This window comes from Juglans microcarpa x Juglans regia, chromosome 7S, assembly GCF_004785595.1.
Source record: "Juglans microcarpa x Juglans regia isolate MS1-56 chromosome 7S, Jm3101_v1.0, whole genome shotgun sequence".
Lineage (NCBI taxonomy): Eukaryota > Viridiplantae > Streptophyta > Magnoliopsida > Fagales > Juglandaceae > Juglans > Juglans microcarpa x Juglans regia.
Genome location: NC_054607.1, coordinates 13,353,784 through 13,375,664, shown reverse-complemented (window position 1 = coordinate 13,375,664; position 21,881 = coordinate 13,353,784). Strand labels below are relative to the sequence as shown.

Below are 21,881 nucleotides of genomic sequence, written 5' to 3'. Positions count from 1 at the left end.
GGCGAGGACTTTCCATCACCCCAGTCCGCCGCACGCTACCTCAGTCCCCCGGTAAGCTCACACCATTTCTAGTTGGTTGGTTTTCTCTCTCGATCTTTCCCTCATTCTCTCACCATGTGCCTCTCTCGCTCGTCACTCTCTCTTTCTCTCATAGCCAGTGACCAAGCGCCACCCCCATCCGCCGTAGTCAACCACCAGCTCCACGCCATCGTGCCCCCATCTCTCCGTAAGTGCTGCAGCTGCACTGTTGTTGAGTTTTTCTGGTGTATACATATATATATAACTTACGTTAATCAAATAGTAGGAAGTATTATTACCTTTTTACCCCTTATAGTATTTCCTTCCAGATTTATTGTTTCGGGTGTGTAGTTTAATGAGTTTATATTATGTACCTTGGGTTTGAAATCATGAGTATATTACATGGGTTGTAGAGTATGTTTTTATTTGGACGTAGACGTATGGATTTATATTGTTAAGTTGGTTTATGTAAGGGACTAATATTTTAACGGAATATTTATTATGTAAATACTGGTGAATTTTTGAAGTGAGCAGTAAGTGTAAAATCTTATTTTGAATCCTTTTAAAAGAATATTTTTTTATTTAAACACAAGTATGATTTTCTACTTATGATGATTTCGATATAGTTATATTATTTAGTATTATAAATTATAGTAAGATCTCTATCGTAAATAAGTTAGAATTAAATGTTTTAGTCGAAGTTATTAAGTTGGATATTGATGAGTTTAGAAAGTGATGTTGGTATTTTAGGAACAATGAGAATTTTGGGTTCGAGAGAAATAAAAATGGATTATTTTAGAAGTTTTAGGCTTGAATATAGAAAATACGAGATTAATTAAAAATTTATGAAAATTTATGTGATTATCTTATAGGTGACGATTAATTTTGTTCGACATTGTTGAGAAAATTTTTGAAAAGCTAAAAAGTCTAGGTAAACAGGGTTCCTATGCTAGATTTGCATAAAAAGAAATGAACTGAGGTTGGTTTGTAAAAATGTGCATATTGTTTTAAAAGAAAAAGTGAAAAATAACCTCAGTATATGTTTTGCATTCACTCATGAGATACGTATGAAAGAGAAAAGAAATGTTTTTTACATGAAATGTGTAGACATGAGCAATATTTGACATGTTTCTGAAATGTACAAAAGAAGGAATATGATATCTATGAATTTTTGTACATATGATATGAAAATGATTTGGGTTTGTTTATAATCAAATGGAAATGATATGAATATGTTTCACACGAGTTTTGATATAATATGGATATGATAAACCTTTGGCATACTTATCTGTTCTGAATCTGATTCTAAATATGGTTCTGATATGATGATACTAGTTCACGTGAAATGGTTGGTACCAACATGATATGATATGATATGAGTGCACCTACTTTGGAAACAAAGTGGTCTTTTATGTGTTCTTTCCTGTGTGCACACTCAGGACTCCGAAATTGAAAAATTGGAAGTTTCATAACATGATACTGTCTGGTTTGGCCACCGGGGATAGCACAACCCTGCCACGGGAGTTAAATATGGTATATGACATAATATGATATTATATGACATGATAAGATGAAGATGTGATGTTATGTTATGCCAAAGTGGTTTTTGAATATGAAAATAGTTTATGAGTGTGAAAAGATTTAATAGTCACTCTGATTTTTCTGATAACACGTTTTGAGATATGCATATGAAAATGAAATGTTTTATTTCTGCATACCAAACTTTCTAAAAATAGCTCATGTTTACATACTAGTATATATTTTCTGTTTACGGAGTTGTGGATAACTCACCCCCTTATTTTCTTATATTTTCAGATGGCATTGATTGCCCAGCTGAGGGTCAGGATTAGAAATTGGAGCTTGTCTAGATATGGATAGAAAGTCGAGTTCCATTATTAGTAGAAGGGTATAACTTGAGTAATTGAAGTACTTTGAGTTGTTTGGATCCATTGAGATTTAAAGAAGTATCGTTCTGTTTTCGTTGAGATTATTGGAAAATTGTAAACCCCTTTGGTTTATGTTATTTTTGTAATGATGACTTATGGAGTTTGTATTGTGGTTATTTGGATAATATGAGATTGTGTACTATTTATGAAATCCTTGGGGTTTTAGGTGCTTGGAGAGACAGGTTGGTAAGTGACAGATAGTAATTCTCCGACCCTTTTGGGTATAGGGCATTACAACAAGACCTTTGTTACAAGAGAGCCTTGCTCTTTGAATATACATCATAAAATAAACACAATAATCAAACAATACCAGAAATAATAACATTAATAAAAGATCACTTTACTCAGGAATGAAACTAATTGGCTCTAGATGTTTCTTTTATATCATATTTGTGATATCCCATATGATAAGGATAAGGGTACGTAGGTGGTGTATGAGATCCCACATTATTTGAGAAGAAGAAGTTCTTGCCCTTCATAAAGTTTCAATAGGACTCCAGTTATATCATTGACTAATCTTTTTAAAATATAACTCATGTGGTTTGGGCCTTTCATTAAGGCGCTATAATATTAACGAGAACTCCAAGCTTTGATTCCGTAAAGACATGTATGATGATACTACCTGCAGCCATGGAATGACAAGAAGTCATGACACATTGCATTTAAGGCAATTTAACAGTAGAATGAATATAAAGAAAAACATTTAAATTGCAGTGTTAGTCATATATTCAATCACATTTTTAACCGGTAAAGCCTGGTCTGAATATTGAAAGCCTCATATTTCATCTTATTTTATCTCATCTTAACATTTAAATACCACGAATATAAATACTTTTAAATTTTTAATTTTTAATTCATCTAATCATTACTTAATTATTACAACTTTGTTAACCTTCCACACAAAACACAAAAAACAATTCAACTTTTTTAAATCTCAAAACTGAAATAATATTAAAAAGTTATATTCTAATAATATTTTTATTCAGCTTTTTCTCTCTCTTTTCCTATAATCTCATAATACATCTCAACTTAAATACTTCACTACTATTCACAAACTATTTTATTACTATTCATATATTATTTCATCTCATCTCACTATCCAAATCAAGCCTAAGAAATCATTTTTTTAAGACAATAAGGGCTCATTTGGGAAATGAGTTGAGATGAAAATTACGTAAATGGTGGTGAAATGGTTTTAGTTAAGATCTTGTATTGGGTTTTGGGAAATGAGAGAGAAAGAGTTGAATAAAAATATTATAAAATTAAAAAGTATTGTTAGAATGTAGTTTTTAATATAATTTTGTTTTTTTGTGTTTTGTTCGGGAGTTTGAGAAATTTATAATGATTAAATGAAAAATTTGAAGATTTGAAATTAAAAGGTTTTGTGTTTAAGTGATATTTGAAAAGAAAATTATGAAAAGTTTGGACGTGATATGATATGAGATGAGATTGTCTCACTTCTCGAACAAGCCCTAAATGAATCGCTTGAAGTCTCATTTATGGGCTAGTCTTGTTATAATATACCAAATTTGTTAATGATAAAAGTCTTGGTTGTTAGTATTAAAATAATATGTTGGCATGTTCTTATGATACAACTTAGTTCAATTGGGTTGTAAATATATTCGGTAGAGTCTAGGTTGCAAATGGAATAAAAAGTGCCGAGATTGCAAATTCAAAACCTTCCTGAGATCAATCTAGTTAGAGTAAATCAGTCATAGCTTTCGATTTCCATATCAGATTAACGTTATCTTAGTGACGTTGGAAAGCTAACTCATAGAAAAAATTTGTGTTTCAAAAGAATATTCAGATTCCAACAATTACTTGGTCAAAACAGTTCGACAATGTCATGACCGAAACACTAGACAAAAAATTCGTTCGATAGTTGACTCAACCTTTGTTAGTGCAAAATCCCAAGAATAGTTTTTTTTTTTTTTTTTTTTTTTTTTTTTTTTTTTTTTTTTGGTACTAAGGTTTGGACTCTCTAAATAGCGTAATCAAACCGTAAATATACATAAAATAATATGCACGATTTCTAAGGTGCAGAGAAAAGCCAAAACCGTCGTATTTATTGTATTATTGAGAGAAAACCTTGAGAAGATTCATTGAGCATTCAAGATTGATTCTCTCTTGATAAACAAACCTAGTCCATGATATTATGTTATGTTCACGTATTGTTAAGTCCATTTGTGTGAATTTTCATTTCTCTATAAAAATTGATATAATGGTTATATATCTCTATTTAATTGATTGATTGATTGATTGTTAATTTAAATAGTACTTTGGAAAACACCAATTCGCTCCTCCTCTAGGTGCATTTGGGATTTGAACCACTGATTTTTCAATATATAGTAAAATATGACATGATGCCTGAGATCATGACAAATTAAGAGAGAATTCACCTGCTAAGGAGCATATTCGTGTTAGAACCTCTAGTCAACGAGTTTGAGAAGAGAGGCCTGGGAACATGTAATTATATAAAGATTGAGAAATGTAACAAATAAATAAATATCAAATTAGATAGGGAATTGGTAAAATTGAGAAATTCACCTTCTACATTTCGAAATCCCCAGGAGATTCACCTGGCATGAAATGCATAAAACAAAACTCTAAATAATATATACTTGAAGAAAGAGCTTCGAAAGAGGGAAACTGAGGATAACTTTAAAATAAAATCTCGGTACGTACCGTCAGAATTTGATTCAGAGGACAATGAATAAGAGTTTTCATCCGAGTTCTGAAAACAACACAATCCATTGATTAATTAAAAGGGTAAAGAGAGATATAATTTGCAATAAGAGTTTCCTAACATTTACTCATGAGAAATTCCTATAGCAATAATAGTTTATAAACGGCCTTAACGTAATATTGAACTCATCATTGAATGCCTTGCAAGTGACAAAAAGTGACAATTGTTACCCAATCAGCAGGTTGACTTTCTAACGATCTTCCCTGAAGAAAATGAGAAACACATGAATTCTTAGTTATCGAAATCTAACATTCTCCCTTTTTGGAATGCTCGTTATAAAATCTAACATACCTCGCTTTTGATCATCATTTCTCGGATGGCGTCATTAAGGTCTCCAACCATGTATTGAAACTTCAACTCTCTGAGATCAGTATTTACTCTCACTAACTCAGGTGGCGTTTCCACTTTTCTTGGAACAAACATCTTTAACTTATCACATCCAACTACTTTTACTTTTGTTAGGGATGGCCACTTAAAAGCATTAGCTTCGACACAAAAGCACTCGAGTTTCCGTAAACGGACAAGTGAGAGGGTATGCACATTGGGAAATGTCACCTCGCTTTTCTCATTTTCTCTTGCTTCTGCGCCTAGAATTGCTTCCATTTCGTTGCAATCCTTAACTTCTATTTCTTCCAATTCCACAAGAAGTTTTGCAATGGATGGTGAGAACAAGTATTTCAAATTATGACATTCACTTACTACTAGCAGTCTCAACTCGTGGAAGCCTGTAATTTCTTGTGGACCATCCTTCCATATATGCTTCAGCTTTGGTAAAGTCCGTAACTTCAGTTCTCTCAAATTATTGCATGCAATGAAGGCAGAACTTTTCTCAAGATTTAGTCCTTCAAGCTCAAATATCGCTTCCAATGAATTACATTTCACAGCTTCAAGTAGTTGTAGATTTTGCATACTATTAATCAAACTTGATGGAATAAGAGACCGTATCTCTGTATGAATGTCTCTATCATTCCCATTTGGGTCCACCTATGCAAGTTAAAGCTAATGAAAAAATATCTTTCAAAAAAAAAAAAACTGAAAGCAAATTGCTAAATGTGAGAAAAACCCAACCACGTACCTCTTTGTTAACTGGAGGGTGCAGTATTTGCCCTTGAAATTCGGGTTCATTCCCTCCCAAGGAAGAGCTTCCTTGGAGTTTCTTGCGACGCAGGACACAGTCAAGGCATCTATCTAGAAAACCAGGGGCTTTCTTTACAGAGGAGGTCGTACCAGTGTGATCCTGGAGTTTCGAATCCAATCCCACGTTTATTTTCTTTGGCTTTGTTGTGCTTCTTCGAATTTCTGGACCAAATGTTATCAAGTTGGGACATTCGTACAGATAGATTTCATGCATGGACCTAAATTTGGGGAACACGATGATCTCTACTGCATCTTCTTCTTCTCCAACTTCAAGAATGTTTTCTATCTTGTTACAGGTTTGTATGGATACACTTTCAAGTCCCACGAGTAGTTTTGCAATAGAAAGAGAGAATAAATATAAATAGACAAGGACAACTCTTTATATCAATAAATCTTAGGTTTCGAAATCCTTGAAATCCTCGTGGGATATTCTTCCACACATGTCTTAACTCATGTAAATCTTCTAACTTCAAAGTTCTCAATTGAGAGTGTATGAATCCCTGACGGTTCTGCTCAACCATTAGTCCATCAAGATCAAATACGACTTGTAGTGATTTGCATAAACTCACGTGAAGTTCTTGTAGATTGGGTGCCCATAAAATGCTTATGGAAGAAAGTAATTTATGAGAGATGTGCTGCCCTTCAACCTGTTGATATGAGCGCACTAACAATTATTTTCTCAAACACCAAGTTTTCTTTCTCGAAAGAAAGTATGGCGATTCGTAGAGCAGTTAGTTAATGAAATCGTACCTCTTGATTCGAGGATCGTTTTTGCACCTTAACATTGCTAGATTCGAGAACCTCAGATACTGGATCGTTGCCTTTACAAAAAGCGATTAGGCTTGTTAGAAACTTCAGCTCCACATGGTACAACTTTGGAAACTCTATCATTTTTCCTACTTCTTTCTCATGTTTTTCTTCCTCAGAGAAGATCTCTTCCATAGCATAACAATGCTCTATTATCAACCGTTGGAGTTGAATCAAATCTCTCGCTATGGACAATGGAAAGGAATTTTTCAATGAGGTGCATCCATGTAGATTAAGATATCTTAAGTTGCCAAGCACACCCCTATTATGGCATATGTTCACTAGTTTATCCGTCCACCTGAGCACCAGCGACTCTAGTAGAGGGAAGGCATCATGTGGATCTGTCTGATCCGACGTGACATCGATTAGATATCTCATATTACATTTAGAAACCTCTAGAAACTTCAAGCGTGGAAAAGATTGAAAGCCTAATTCATACAGAATGTTTTTTAAGTCCTGTATTTCTATCAAGCACAAGATTTCAGCTTTCTGCAACATTAAACGAATACTTCGACTCTTTGCAATATCACTTGCTTTACATTCGAGAGCCAGAGTATTTTCAAACAGATACCTTGATTTCCAATGCATACTTGATTTAATGTATAATTCAAAAAGTCTATCCAATCTCTCGCTTGCATATATTCTAAAGTTTCTCAAGTATAAGCCTTTCTGCAAGAGCCTGATAGGTATACAAATGTCCAAAACCATTATATGCTGTGAAGAAAATAAATCAGCAGAGCTTGCATTGATTTTGTTTCCATTTTCTTCAGGAGATTCCCAACACGAAAAGCTTTGTCCCATGTACAACTCTTCCAGACGAGATAAACTCGAGAAAACACTTGGTGGAATTCGCTGAAGATCCAAACATTCTGACAGATCTAACAACCTTAACAAGCTCAAATTTTGTATTTCCCTCGGCAACTCCTTGATATAAGAACCACGAAAGCTAAGGATTTTTAGTTTCAGAAGTGATTCAATTGCCGACACATCTTTTAAGCTACAATTCTCAAGTTTCAACACTCGAAGGTTCTGAAGGACTCGGATCGATGATGGTAGTGACAGGGAGGAGATACAGTGAAAGGACAAAATCTTAAGTTCCTTCATCCCACTAAATAGATTGGTTGGGAAAGTCTGTGGACGTTCCAGTGATAATGACATATGCAAAAGCTCAAGTTTGGGACACTCCAACCCATCTAGATGCCTTTCCAATTCCTTAGATACAAGCGAAATTGCAGCATAATGTTCATATCTCTCATTCTGTGGCCATTCCTCCATTTTATAATCGCATCTTACCAGAAAACAATGTTCATCTTTAGACGCAATTGATATGGCAACATCTCGTACAACAACATGCATTTTGACATGTTCTTCATCCTCTCCGTCCAGCAATAGGTTTGATCTTCTCAGATTCCGAACCATTTGATGCACTTCTTCTCTTGTTTCTTTTATGGTATCAATATCTGCAAACAAGTTTCGCCCCACTCCATATCTGACCAAATCCTCGATAGGAATATTATGATCTTCTGGGAATAAACAACATAGTAAGAAGCACGACCTGGCTTCCGTACTTTTTAAATAATCGTAACTCGACTTAATGCTGGCATAGACCTTTGAATACACAGGAATATTTTCTAGGCCTGACCTTCGAAGTTGTTGAAGCACTGCAGTCCACTCCTCTTTGCTTTTGTTTGCTAGGGCATTACCAATGATAACAATAGCAACAGGTAAACCTCCACATTCCTTTAAAACATCTTTTGCTATTTGGAATAGACTGCCATTCTGAATACAATCACCGGCTGTTCTTTTAAAGAGATTCCATGCATCTACTTCAGATAGGGGTTTGATTGGAAAGATAATCTGAGTTTTCATTTGATTACAGGTTTCTTCACTTCGTGATGTAATCAAGATTTTGCAGCTCTTTTGTTTATCTCCATAAGGAATTCCTACTTTCTCTAGATCAAGTGGTTCCCAAATATCATCTAATATTACAAGGACATTCTCGGTCTTCGTTATTATTGAATTTAGTGCATTTGCTCTTCCAGCCAAACTCTCTTGATAGAATTTCAGACCTAGATTTTCTGCAATTTCCGATTGAATCACTCTCAAATTTGGACTTTGAGACACCTCTGCAATCACGACTTTATCAAATAAATGATCAACTTTCGCTCTTCTCCCTATCTCTGTGGCCATTTCTGTCTTTCCGACCCCAGCCATACCACATATTGCAATGATGTTGATCTTGTCATCCCTTAGAGCAATCAAAACTTCATTCAGAATTGATGTTCTCGATTTAAAATGCTTGACATCATCAGTGGATGATGATGATCCTGTTTCCGGTGGAGGAGCATCAATGTACACCCCACCATAGTTTCTACCTTCTTGTAGAAGCTCACCAATGTCTTGCGCTTTGTGTTTAGCTTTCCTACTTGAGGAATATCGTGCCTTCGGATTTGGACACCACCCATTCAAGCATTTCCTATTAGTTTTATCATTTTCCAGAGCACTAATGATATTTTCCACCTTTGTAAGCCAGCTTTTAACCTCAGGAGAGGTTACTTGTTGATTCAATTCAGCCGCATTGATGGATTGTTGTACCGCAACTCTCCTATCACGTAGTTTCTGCAAATGCTCTTTGAGTTTTTCCATGTTCCGTTTGTAGTAAATGAGATAACCCAGATGTTTTCCGATTAGAACCATCGAGTATTCTCCAACTTTTTCTATAGATGATGAAACAATATCCATTTTTCCTTCTTCCGGATTCTCACCCAGTACCTTTTTTTTTTTTTTTTTGTGCATACAAATATCGTATATATAAGATGTAGAACTACAGTCTACAAGTCTAGAACAAATGACTTTAAGCAGCAAAAGGAAAATAAAATAAAAGGATTGAGAAACTAACGTGCCAAGAAGACGTGAAAGGATCCGTTCGTTTTATCTTATATGGTTTTGGGATTTCTTTGTGACCCACAATTGAGAGTTGATTAATAAAATTGAGGTACAATCCTCTTCAAAAATATGAGCTCATGTTGGCTGAATTTGAGCAAGGATTGTTCTATTTGTGAATGTTTGTTGAAGATAATTGATTGCTATATACTAGATTATTTTCTCTAGTATACTTAGTTGTAGTTACTAAATGCTTCCACTACTACTTAAATTATATATAAAGATTAGATTTCGATTATTCTAAAACTTAATAGCATGAGAGAACTATAACCACAGGATCGACGTTTCACCGACCCAAATAGATAGGAACGGAAAGTTAGGGGCGTTACATTATCTCTAAGAAGGGCTTCGAATATTCTAATATGCACACCTGAGAGGAAATAGATTTTCACTTTTAAACCAACATGTAAAAATAGAAGGAATCAACGGCAACATGTGATGGATCTGGAACTGATGGGCCGATATCAATTTCTCTTTGGAGAGGTTTCCATAATAACCGGCCTATTGATGTTAATAATCCTAAATTGTTGTGTTCAGCTATTCGTTGATCAGTCATCGGATCAAGTTTTGTGCTATTTCATTGCAGTCAAAGACATGATGATGGGTAACAAGATGGATCTAGTCTTAAAGATCATTTGCAAGTTTCAGATGGGCCAATTATAATGTCAAGAGCCAAGAAGATCAAGGAAGCAATGTAAAGATTAGTGCAATCCACTTGGGACGAGCCTAGCAACAGCCTAAAATTCAAGATGGGCTTGAAGGATGAAGATCCAATTTTGATTTATTTGATACACAAGCTAAAAAAGAGAGCAACAATATGACTTAAAGGCTTTGGGCACTTGAAGGCTTTCAATTTGTTTAATTCATTTAAAGGACTTATTTTATTAGTTTAGAATAATTGAGTTTATTATGAGAAGGACTTAAGGGGGCCTATTCAAGGGCATATTGGAAAAGTTATTATTTTGTTGAACTAGGGTTTCAAGAAGGTACTGTAGCCGAGTACTGTAGCCTTACAGTAGACGTGACACTATTCACTCAAGGGCATTCTTGGAAGATGGGGATTTATTTTTGCTAGGTTTTAATCAGGTTTTGTTTTAAATACTCTTTGTAGCCTCATTTTAATTAGTTTATAAAATTTGATGAATTTATTCATTATGAGTTGAGTTTATCTCATCTTGTTCTTTAATAAACTTTTGAACTTATCAAAGATAAATCACAACCTTTGTAGCGTTCTTCCTTATAATTTAGGTTCTTGAGACAAGTTTTTCAACGGGTCTAGATTTTCATATAATTTAGGTTCTTGAAACGAGTTCCTCAACAGATCTAAATCATTGACTTGATTTTGGCTTTTTTAAGTGAGTTTTCAAATTGATTGTAGGTTTAAGGGATTCAATTCACACAGGTTCATATCACATGAGAAATTTGAAGCATCAATCTTGGTTTCAGAGGTTGAGTCAATGGCCTTACAAAGCTAAAAATAGCATGAATCTCGTGTTTATCATTAATTATGCATATTTTATCTCTATGCAAGTTGGTTGTTTAACTTACTGAAATTTCAAGTAAATCTCACCCTTATGAATTGTGATACCCCATATGATAAGGGTAGGTGGTGTATGGGATCCCACATTGGTTGGGAATGAGAAGTTCTTGCTCTTTATAAGGTTCCAATGGAGCTCCAATTGTATCATTGACTAGTCCTTTTGGATTATAGGTCATATGGTTTGAACCTTCCATTGGGGTGTTACATGGACCCACTTCCATTCCCCCCAGAATGGTAAAAGTTGTGTCAAGACCAGCATTTGACAAACAGGATGAACCGCTGGCTTCAGATGATTGTATCTAGAGAAGAGGTTGGACTTGATATTGACATTTATAACATTGACTCTATATACGATAGAGCATACGAGAGAATCGATCTAACTATTGAGACTCGGGTTTAAGTATCTTGTATTAAGAAAATGCTATCATTAAGTTTGAACTTATGGTTATTAATATTACTAGGATGTTAGTTCATTCTGACATAAATTTTTATAAGTCACACTATTTTCCGCTGTAATTATTGCTTACTGTTAATTGCATACTAGGATATATTGCATATTAACTGTTATGAACATGAGTATGTAACCTTGTATTGCATGTCCTGGCACTCCAAGTCTCCATTACATCACAAGCAGAGATTGAGGACGTAACATATAATCTCACCATGATAGTCCCACTACGGTGCCAATCATCAGACGAGTAGATTTTGCAAACGGTTTTAACGAGGGAGATGCTTATGGACGGGGGAGAACGATTATTTAAATCTCTGAATGATTTCATGAACATGTAATAATACAATGGTACCTATGGTTGTAATCGTGACATGTGGAGATGCTTATGAAACGGTATTATGAAGTTTAAAAATTTTCTCTAGTGCTAAATTTCTTAGACTAATTACTTATCCACTACAAACTATTCATATCCTTGCAACATTCATGGTGCATGCATATTACTATCATGAACGTATGGATGTTGTATGCAACATACTAATAAACACTCACATATATGTTCTTTCTATGAAATGAAGGAAAATGAAATGTTTTGTTACAAATGAAATTATGTTTTATAAAAAAATGCTAAGGTATTAATGTTTAAAAATATATGTATGTAATAACCTTGTGGCCATGGGTGGAATCCAAGTCCAAAAGACTGCTAATCCCAATACACGAGACGTAACAGTGTGTATCGGTTACTGGAAAGTCATAACAGTTAATTGAATGTATGAATGTATTAGTTTCTTTATGAATGAATGTACAAGGTGTGGAAATGATTTATGAGAAATGAAAATCTTTTCAAAGAAAAACCCACCTTGTAATGTTTTCAAAAAGATAAAAAATAAATACTTTATGTAATGTACAAGATGAATGATAAATGTATGAATGAAAACCTATGTTAGTATATTTTTATAATATGAAGTAATGTTTATTGAGGATTCGACTTATTTTATTTTTATGTATGCCCCTACCACTCCCACGAACAAAATGTGAACGAAGTGTCAAGACAAACATGGTCCAAGGGAAAGGTGACAGAAACTTAGGCACATTTTTGTGTTGTTTGCGTAGTCCATGATTTTTTTCAAGGTGTTGAATTGCCTCTTTTCTTATTGCGTCAACTCTTGTACTTATTCCAAAGCTTGAAAACACAGCATCCTTTGATAAGTTTAGGCTAATCAATTTATGCTCTGTGTTCTATAAAATGTGCTCCAAGATTCTTGTAGATTGTTTGGCTACTATTTTGCATTGTATTATATCTGGAACAAGGTGCTTTTATTAAAGGAATGAGTATATTTGAGAATATTAGTCTTACTCAGGAGATGGTTCATTGTATTAATAAACCTATGAGGGGTAGAAATGTTATCCTTAAAATTGATATGGCTAAAGCTTATGATAGTGTGGATTGGGAGTTTTTGTTCCATGTGTTGGCAGGTTTCGGTTTTTCTAAGGTGGTGTGTAAATTGCTTCAACAATGTGTTACAACACCTTGGTTTTCTGTTATGATGAATGGAGTATCCAAAGGTTTCTTTAAAGGGGGTTGTGGGTTGAGGCAAGTAGATCATCTTTCACCATATTTATTCATTTTGGTTGAAGAACTATTATCTCAATTGTTGAAGAAAGCGTTTGTGTATAATAAAATAAAGGCTTTTTTATCACCCTCGGAATACTCAACTTATTTCTCATTTACTCTATGCGAATGATATTGTCATTTTTTCTAGTGGTGGTAAATCTTCTCTTAAGTCCATTGTTGCTATTTTAAGAAAGTATGAGTTGTGGTCCGGACAATCTGTTAGCAAAGAAAAGTCTTTGATTACTTTTGCAAGACATATTCCTCCTGCTCGGCGACAAGTATTGTTGCAGATGATGGGCTTTGTGGAAGGATTTTTTCCGTTTAAATACCCTGTGGTTCCTATTATTTAGGACAGGTTAAAAGCTATTCATTTGGACAATTTGATTGGTAAAATAAAAAAGAGATTGGAAGGATGGAAAAACCAATTTCTATCTACTGGGCTCGGCTATTGTTGCTGAAACATGTGCTTTTGAATTTACCGATTCATTTCACGTCTATTGTGCAGGTGCCTTTAACATTTTTGAAGATTTTAAATCAATATTTCAGCAATTTTTTCTAGGGGATGATTGATGGTAAGCCAAAGAAACATTGGTTGGCATGGCAGATTTTATGTCAACCAATAGGAGAAAGAGGAGTGGGTTTGAGGAAGCTTCAAGATATTAGAAAATTCTTGCATATGAAATTTTCTTGGAAAATACTTGTGGATAATCCTTTGTGGAAGGAAGGAAATGTGTCTTTCTGGCGTGATAGGTGGCTTGTGGAGGAGGGGCCATTGATGCAGCTACAACCAATAAGTGAGAGACCAAATTTGGTAATAAAAGAGTGCAAACTGGATTCTAGTTGGGTTGTTGGTCTGCTTCAACGTATGGTTGGAGAGGATAGAATAGCTGAAATTATGAAGGTATTGAGTAAGTGTCGCACTGGGGTAGATTGTTTGGTATGGCAGGATAGTGTGGATGGTAAATTTTCTACCAAGAGTGCTTGTGATTGCATTCATATACGAACGCCAAAAAATAGATGGTCGGATTGGGTGGGCACTCTTATTTGCCAAAAAATATGTCAGTGACTATGTGGAAGGCTATGCTTAATGGTCTTAGTGTTGATGAGTAGATTAAATCTGTTGGGATTCCTCTAGCTTCAAATGTGATTGTTGTTTGAATGGGGACTATGAAACTCTGGAACATGCGCTAGCTAAGGGGGATCTTGCCAAAGAAATATGGAGAAGAAGCTATATGTTAGTGGGGTTGCTATTTTTGGAAGGGAGGAGTTGGAAAGATATGGTTGAAATCTGGTTCCATAGAGCATCTCGTACATCTCAAACAAGTCAGTTGATTGGCTTGTTACTGAAAAATTATTATTTGGTATCTTTGGATGAGGCGATGTAGAGCTCGTATGGAAGGTATAGTTGATAATGTTGCTATGGTTTGGAGGTGTGTACTGGGCTTCTCGAATTTGGGAGAAATTAAATGCAAGAAGGTGCCTATCTAAAAGAGATGAAGAAAACTTAATAGCCTTGAATGTTCCTATTAAACGGACCAAGAGAAGAGTGACAAAGTTGGTGTACAAGAAGAAGCTGGAGGCAAGTTGGTTAAAGCTCAATACAGATGGATGCAGTCGTGGGAATCCTGGTGCTACTGGTGAAGGTGGCGTGCTGAGAAGTCATGAGGGCAAGCTTTTATATGCTTTTGTAGTATCAGTGGGGTCTAGTTCGAACAATATCATAGAGATGATGGGTTTGTTGCATGGCCTTTTAGGCAAGTGAAAAGACTGGGAGCAACTCGTGTGGTGGTGGAGCTTCATTCTCTGCTTGTTGTTAATTGGATCATAGGAACATGTTGTAATCTCTGGTATTTGGAAGAACTATTGGAATGAAATTCTGGAATTGCTTCATCAGATTGATTTTCGAGTGCAGCATATTTACCGTCAAGGAAATAGTCCGGCAGATTACCTAGCACGTATGGGTGCGGATGGCATATCGAGTTCGTGGGATAGTTTAAAGGAGATGTCGAGGGAGGTGAGAGGTTTGTTTAGATTGGATTATTTGGGATTGCCATATCTGAGATTGTGAGGTTTTTTTGTATTGGGATATATTGGTGTTGTTGGTATGTTTTGGTTTGTTGAGTTTTTGTAAAGGTATTCATCCACCAAAAGTGAGGGTTTTTTAATAAAGAGGCAAGCTCTTTTAAAAAAAAAAAAAAAATTGTTAAAGGACTTTGCATTTTTTTTATTTAATGAATACTGTGAAAACTTTTTTTTAATTTACAAAGCAGGTTAAATTCTTAACCATGGAATCTTTTATATCTTGAGAAGGAAGGAAAAGTTTTAAAAAGTTCAGTAATTCTCGTCTCTTTTCTCAAACTATTTTCTAAAGTCACGCCACAAGGATAGGCATTACAAGTATCATGAACATATGGGGTGTGTAACCCAATGTTACATACCCCGACGTCTTGACAGCTCGTCTAAAACTTATTTAGTTTGAATTTTCTTTTCTGTTTTTTTTATAGTTTTTTTTTTTTTTTTCATCTTAGAAATGTCTTCAGTCAAGGACTAAACCTTATTTTCCAAAAAAAGAAATATTAGAAAAAAAATTTCATTCGTTCTATGAGTTTAATTAGGCCCTGGAAGTTTGTAGATGAGGAAAATCAATTATTTCATTTCTCAAGAGTGCATCAGTCTTTTTTATTGTCTCCGAAATTTGGAGAAATTGTAAAGTATGAAAAAAGGGATTTAATAAAGTAATGGTAAATGAAGCAAAAAAAATTTAAACTTACAATGATTGAGAAACCAATATGCTAAGAAACACAAATTTACACTACATTTAAAAATCAAAGAAGCATGTGATAGGAAAGATTCAGCAGCTAATAGGGCAAAAATATGTCAATGAAACACTATGAGAAAGGAAAAGTTTCTTAAACTTACCTCTGTATCCTGGTTAAAACAAAGTAATTGTACGATAGAAATTTGGCAGTAGGTTGAAGCAGATCTTGGCCGGATTGATGTTGGCAAGCACTAATAGATCACGAGTACTGAGCGATGTTGAGTAAGTGTAGTTATGATGGAATAACAAGGATATTGACAAAGAACAAGCAAGTAGATATCATTATATATGAGTTCGAGAAAATGATTGGAAAGAAAAAGGTTTGATTCTTTGTAGCATTCATTCTAATTACCTTCCTTGGAAATCAATCTCAAGCACAAATTCTTCTCTTCTTTTTTCTCTTTTTGTCTAGCTATGCAACCATAGACTCGCTTTCTTCACATACATTTAGGTTCGTTTCTTCACACATATGCGACGCCCCTAACCCCCGCTTGGAATTTGACGGTCACTGAATGCATCGGGACATGTTACACAAGCCTACATACCCTTCGTACATGACAATTAAGATACAATGAACCTAACATCTAGCAAAATGCAATAAAAATGGCAGCGAAAAAATTATTTTCTATCTACTTAAGCACGGTGGCAAAATAAATAAGACACAACGTACCAATAAGTGCAAATATCCCAAAAGCTCTTCATATAAGCATAAGCACTTCAGAATAAGAGTTTTTTTTTTTTTTTTTCAAACAGTGAGCAATCACCTGTCCAACAGTGACGCCCTCCTAAATTTATTAATAAATTAAAAAAAAAACCTTCCAAAAGACTTTATGTTTCCAAAAGACTTCAAAATAAGAGTTATGTTTCCAAAAGACGTCCAAAATATGTAGTGTATCATCAAGTTATTCCCAAAACACGGGACCTTTCAAAAATTGTCTAATCCTCAAAAAAATTCCATCTGAAGTCTTTAGGACTTTCCTGGCTTCGACCTCTTTTCTAGGAACTGGTCCTTGTCATAGTTCCTGAGTTGCTTAAACTCATTGTTCACAAAAAAATATATCTGCAAGTGTACAAAATCGTAACAAGTAGTAAAGTGTTTTAAAGAAAACGGTTATCGAACCCACAGGGAATAATTATGCTATTGAGTATTGAAATTGACTAAATTAATTACTGTTTGGAAAATCGAAATTTGAAGAATGGTTTATTTAAATTAAACTGAAGAAAAGAACATTAAAATTAAGATTTTAAAAATAATAAAAATAGATCTAGAGCATTTGACTTCACCTAGCAAATCTCACATAATTTATTCTTCCTTGTTATAGAATCTCAATTATCTCAAGTTGATGATAAAAATCGCTTAACTATTCAATATTTTCTCTCGACCAATACCAAAAATATCTCCAACTAATAACTCCATATCTCTATGTGAATTTAACTAATTGGAGACTCATTAAGTTCTTTGGATTCTTCTTGAAAATCACACTAGTCACAGTAAAGCATCTATACTTTCACTCAACTAATGGTGTTTAATCCTAGAGTTTTAATCACAAATCACATCTCGATCTCATTGCAATCCAAAAGATTGAACGGAAATAATAAAAATAAAATAGCTTGGAATATCAATTGTGTGTTCAATGCTAGGCTACATCAAAGCTCTAGAAATAAAATTAGTTCATAATGGAATTGAAAAGAAAAATAATAAAATTGGTGTTTTTCGTTGAAGTCGGTTGATGAAGAATGCGGCTCTCACCTCTGCCCTCCAGTTTCGCCTTCTCGAAAGAACACTTAAAGAAAAAATTCTGAAACTCTATACTCAGATTCAGACTCTAAAACATAAAAACTCTCAACTCCAATTCAGAACTTCCTTCTATTCATCCCACAAGTCGAGATTAAATAGATGTCAAAATTCAAATCTGGAAACAAGATAACTGCAGCTACAATCTAGCCTAAAGATCTGGAAAATAGTTTCTAAAGATAAATGTTAACATAGAAGAAATTATCCCAAAAATAACGGGATTATCTAAAATAGAAGATTCAGTGATATGTGGCTTGAATTGCGAAGTTCGGAAGGATTTGGTCACCAACAAATTGATCGTGAAACTCAAATTTGGTGGTCAACAGCAGATTGATCTCGGTCAGGATGAATTATCCTACCAAGTTGATGCCGTGTGCGCTAAATATAATTGGTGTGGAGGTCACAAATGAACGGACGTGGAGGTCACAAAGACCACACAACCCTCTCCTCGCCTACTGAGTGGAAAGACTCCTGATCGGGATGAAAGACTCCTCTCACCTTTTCTAGTTGTTGCCTACGATATCGTTTAAGTTGGTATTTTAAGTTGGTCATTTAGACTAGTCGCCCAATCTAACTACCTAGAGCCTTGTCGCCAAATCTTCATGCCTTCTGGTCGCACCTTCTGGTCGCGAGTTTTCTCGCCTACCGAAAGGTAATTCTCTCGCTTTCGGCTAGAGAAATATCTTTGCTACCCACGAGACAAGGCACCTCGCCCAAATCTCATCATTTCTTTTCGGATCTCGCTATCTTTCATCAGTCTGGATCTGTAGTCTCTTCTTTTGTACAAAAATGCTCTCATTTTGCACTAAATCTTCTCATTCCTTCAAATCCAAGAAAAAAAAATCAATAGTATTGAAGGGAAAATGACACTTTTCATAAATAAAAGAGTGATAAAAATCACATAAAAATAACATTTATCAAATACCCCTAAACTTAAGTTTTGCTCGCCCTCGATCAAAGAAGAAAGAAGAAAAGAAAAGACAATTAAAACAAGCGTTGGTTTGATTCATAAAATTTATTGCCTCAAAGATTGTCTAAATTCTATAATTCAAATAAATCATTCATGATCAATCAAGTCCAAAAATTAATTCAAAACTCAATTTCACCGCAGTATCCATCCCCACATTCATGCATACCCATCATTCTCACTCCATCATTAGCTCCCCAGATAGTTTTATACAAACAAGTAAATAAATAATGGATCTCTAAAAACTCCATAGACTTGTTTTTCAAATCACTCTCCACTAATGTAGAACAGAAACTGTCACCAAGAATCAATAGGTCTTTATTAAGCTTGTAATGTACGGCTAGGGTGAGTGCTACAAAGAAAATGCAGGATTCAAACAAAACAAGAGAACTTAAGTTTGAACATCAACAGAATAAATAGAGCATTCTCAATTCTAACACAAACATCTCTTCTCAATCATTGCAAATCTCTCAACATACCTCTATTTACGACACTTTCAACTATCTCTCTCTTGACCCCTCTATTTGGCAAATCGGATTTTTCTTCTTCTTATTTTTCTTTTTTTTTTTCTTTTTTGAAATATTCCATACTTTTTCAACTGCCTTTGTGGGTGACTCTCGTCGGCCTTTTCTTGTTGGCCACACAGTAGACAAGTTGACATTTCACACTCCCAAAGACATTTCACACTCCCAAACTAATGATGTTGATAATATTGTTATAATTACTTTACTTATAGACCTTCTACCTCTCTTGCCTTTCATGCTCTCTTGTAAGTCTGTGATTTTGTGTAAACTTAGTTCTCTTGAAAGGTAAGGATATCAATGTTTAAGCTTAAATAGGATAGGTAATATGAGGTTTACAAGAAAGAAAAATATAAGACCAAAATATATTTCAATAAAGCTCAAAGGGACAACAAGAGATAAAGAGAATAAACAGGTAAGATTGAAAGGCTCAATCGGTCCAAAGAATGCCTTAATCATTTTCCTAGTAATATTCTGTCTAGGATTTCGCCTTGAGTGTAATCAAACAAGTTGTAGAGTAAGTTGAGACCATACAAATTCACAAAATTCACATAAAATTTCTCTAGGTACTCAAAACACTTAATGATCATAAGAGGCATTTATTGAACATAGGAAATATCAAATTAAGTAGGATCAAGTAAAGAATTAACAACTAGACTTAAGCAAAGGGAATTTTTCCTAAAAATTATAATCAATTTCAATTATATTCTTATCATAGGCTTTGTTTTCTTCATCAAACCATATTGTTTTTATCATCATCATCATCATTATTATTATTAAATAAATAAATAAAATAATATCTTATATGAACCCGCGGGAATGGAATCCCTTGAACCCACAATAAATTTGAAAACTCACCCAAGAAAGCCAAAATCAAGCCAATGAAAAATTTAGACCTGTTGAGGAACTCGTTTCAAGAACCTAAATTATATGAAAATCTAAACCCATTGAAAAATCTAATTATAAGGAAGAACGCCACAAAGGTTATGATTTGCCTTTGATAATCAAAAGTTCATTCAAGAACAAGAGAACATAAACTCAACTCACAATGAATAAATTTATCAAATTTCATAAACTGATGAATAGTGTCACGGCTATAGTAACTTATATATCCCTTCCCCTAAACAAAATAACCCTAAGCCAAAATAAAGCCCCCTTGTTCCCAAAATACACTTGGGCGAAATCCAAAGGCCTTCCTAAAAGAAACCTTAGCTGAAAATTAAAACAATCCCTAAACTGTCCTTAAAAACTTCTCTTGAAACCCTAGTTCATAAAACATATGTGCATCAAGTATCTTCAAGCCCAATTATTCTAAACTAATAAGATAAATCATTTAAATGATTTAAACAAATTGAAAGCCTTCAATAACAATAGGCCCAAACAATAACTCTAAGTTATGTCTTCCACAACTTGTATCAAATGGATTAAAACTAATTCTTCTTCTTTAAAGCCCATCTTGTGTGTTAGGCTGTTACTAGCTTCATCCCAAGTGGATTATACCAATTCTTGCATTACTTCCTTGATCTTCTTAGCTCTTGATCTTATAATTGGTCTATCTAGAACTTGCAAAAGATCTTTAAGATTAGGTCCATGTTGGTGCTCATGGAGCAAGCTTATTTTTTTGCCCTCCTTTACAAAGCCATACATGTTCTTGAACTCATCATGAGTCACCCTCCTATCATACTACCACGACCTCTTTAACAAAATATGGCCAGCATGCATAGGCATAACATCACAAAGCACATCATCCTAATACTTCCCAATTGAAAAAGTAACTAACACTTGTCTATCTACCTTAACCTCCCCACAGTCATTCAACCACTGTAACTTGCATGGTCTAGAGTGTTTCAAGGTAGATAAATTCAATTTCTCAACTAAAGTAGTGCTAGCCACATTAGTACAACTTCCTCCATTAATGATCATACTACATACCTTGTTGTTGACGTGACATCTAGTATGAAAAATGTTCTCCCTCTGTTGCACTGCATCATCCATCTTAATGTGTGTATTGAGAGCACGCCTGGCAACGAGAGACTCACCTGTCACGGCCTATTCCACTCCATTATCATCACTAGCATCAACCAACTCAGGCATATCATCACTATCATCCTCACTCTTAGTCATCATCTCTCCATTGTCACGCATAATCATCACCCGCTTGTTTGACATTGAGATGTGATGTGCCCTAAACCCAAAAACTTAAAACATTTAATATCTCTATTCCTTGAAGGTTGGAATTCTACCTTGGGTTTGTCCTTGCTAGTTCCCTCATCTTTTCCCTTAGGTGGTTCAGTTTTTCTCTTTACTATAGCTTGATTATTCTTATCCCACTTTAATTTTCAAGGAGTGCTAGAAACCAAAGTGTACCTGTTGTCCCCTTTCTTTTTAACTACCTATATACCTTCATAGCCATGTGCACTATGTCCTCTATCTCCACATAATGCTACAATTCAACTATATTGACTATTTTCCTATTCAAACTATTTAAAAATTTAGCCATGGTGACCTCCCGATCCTCCTCTACATTAGCCCGACTCATTGCCACCTTCATCTCCTTATGGTAATCCTCCATACTCCTAG

The 21,881-nt window shown here is 34.6% G+C and overlaps 1 protein-coding gene across 1 annotated transcript; it reads right to left on the bottom strand.

The window, feature by feature from the left end:
* Positions 1-4,359: 4,359 nt before the first annotated feature.
* Positions 4,360-9,356, bottom strand: LOC121240840 (probable disease resistance protein At4g27220). The gene is made up of 7 exons (XM_041138365.1): positions 6,598-9,356; positions 5,786-6,133; positions 5,002-5,694; positions 4,881-4,913; positions 4,646-4,698; positions 4,512-4,543; positions 4,360-4,420 (listed from the first exon to the last, which is right to left on the bottom strand). The coding sequence occupies exons 1-6, from the start codon at positions 9,349-9,351 to the stop codon at positions 4,540-4,542; spliced, it is 3,885 nt and encodes a 1,294-aa protein (XP_040994299.1). The 5' UTR covers positions 9,352-9,356; the 3' UTR covers positions 4,360-4,420; positions 4,512-4,539.
* Positions 9,357-21,881: the final 12,525 nt, after the last annotated feature.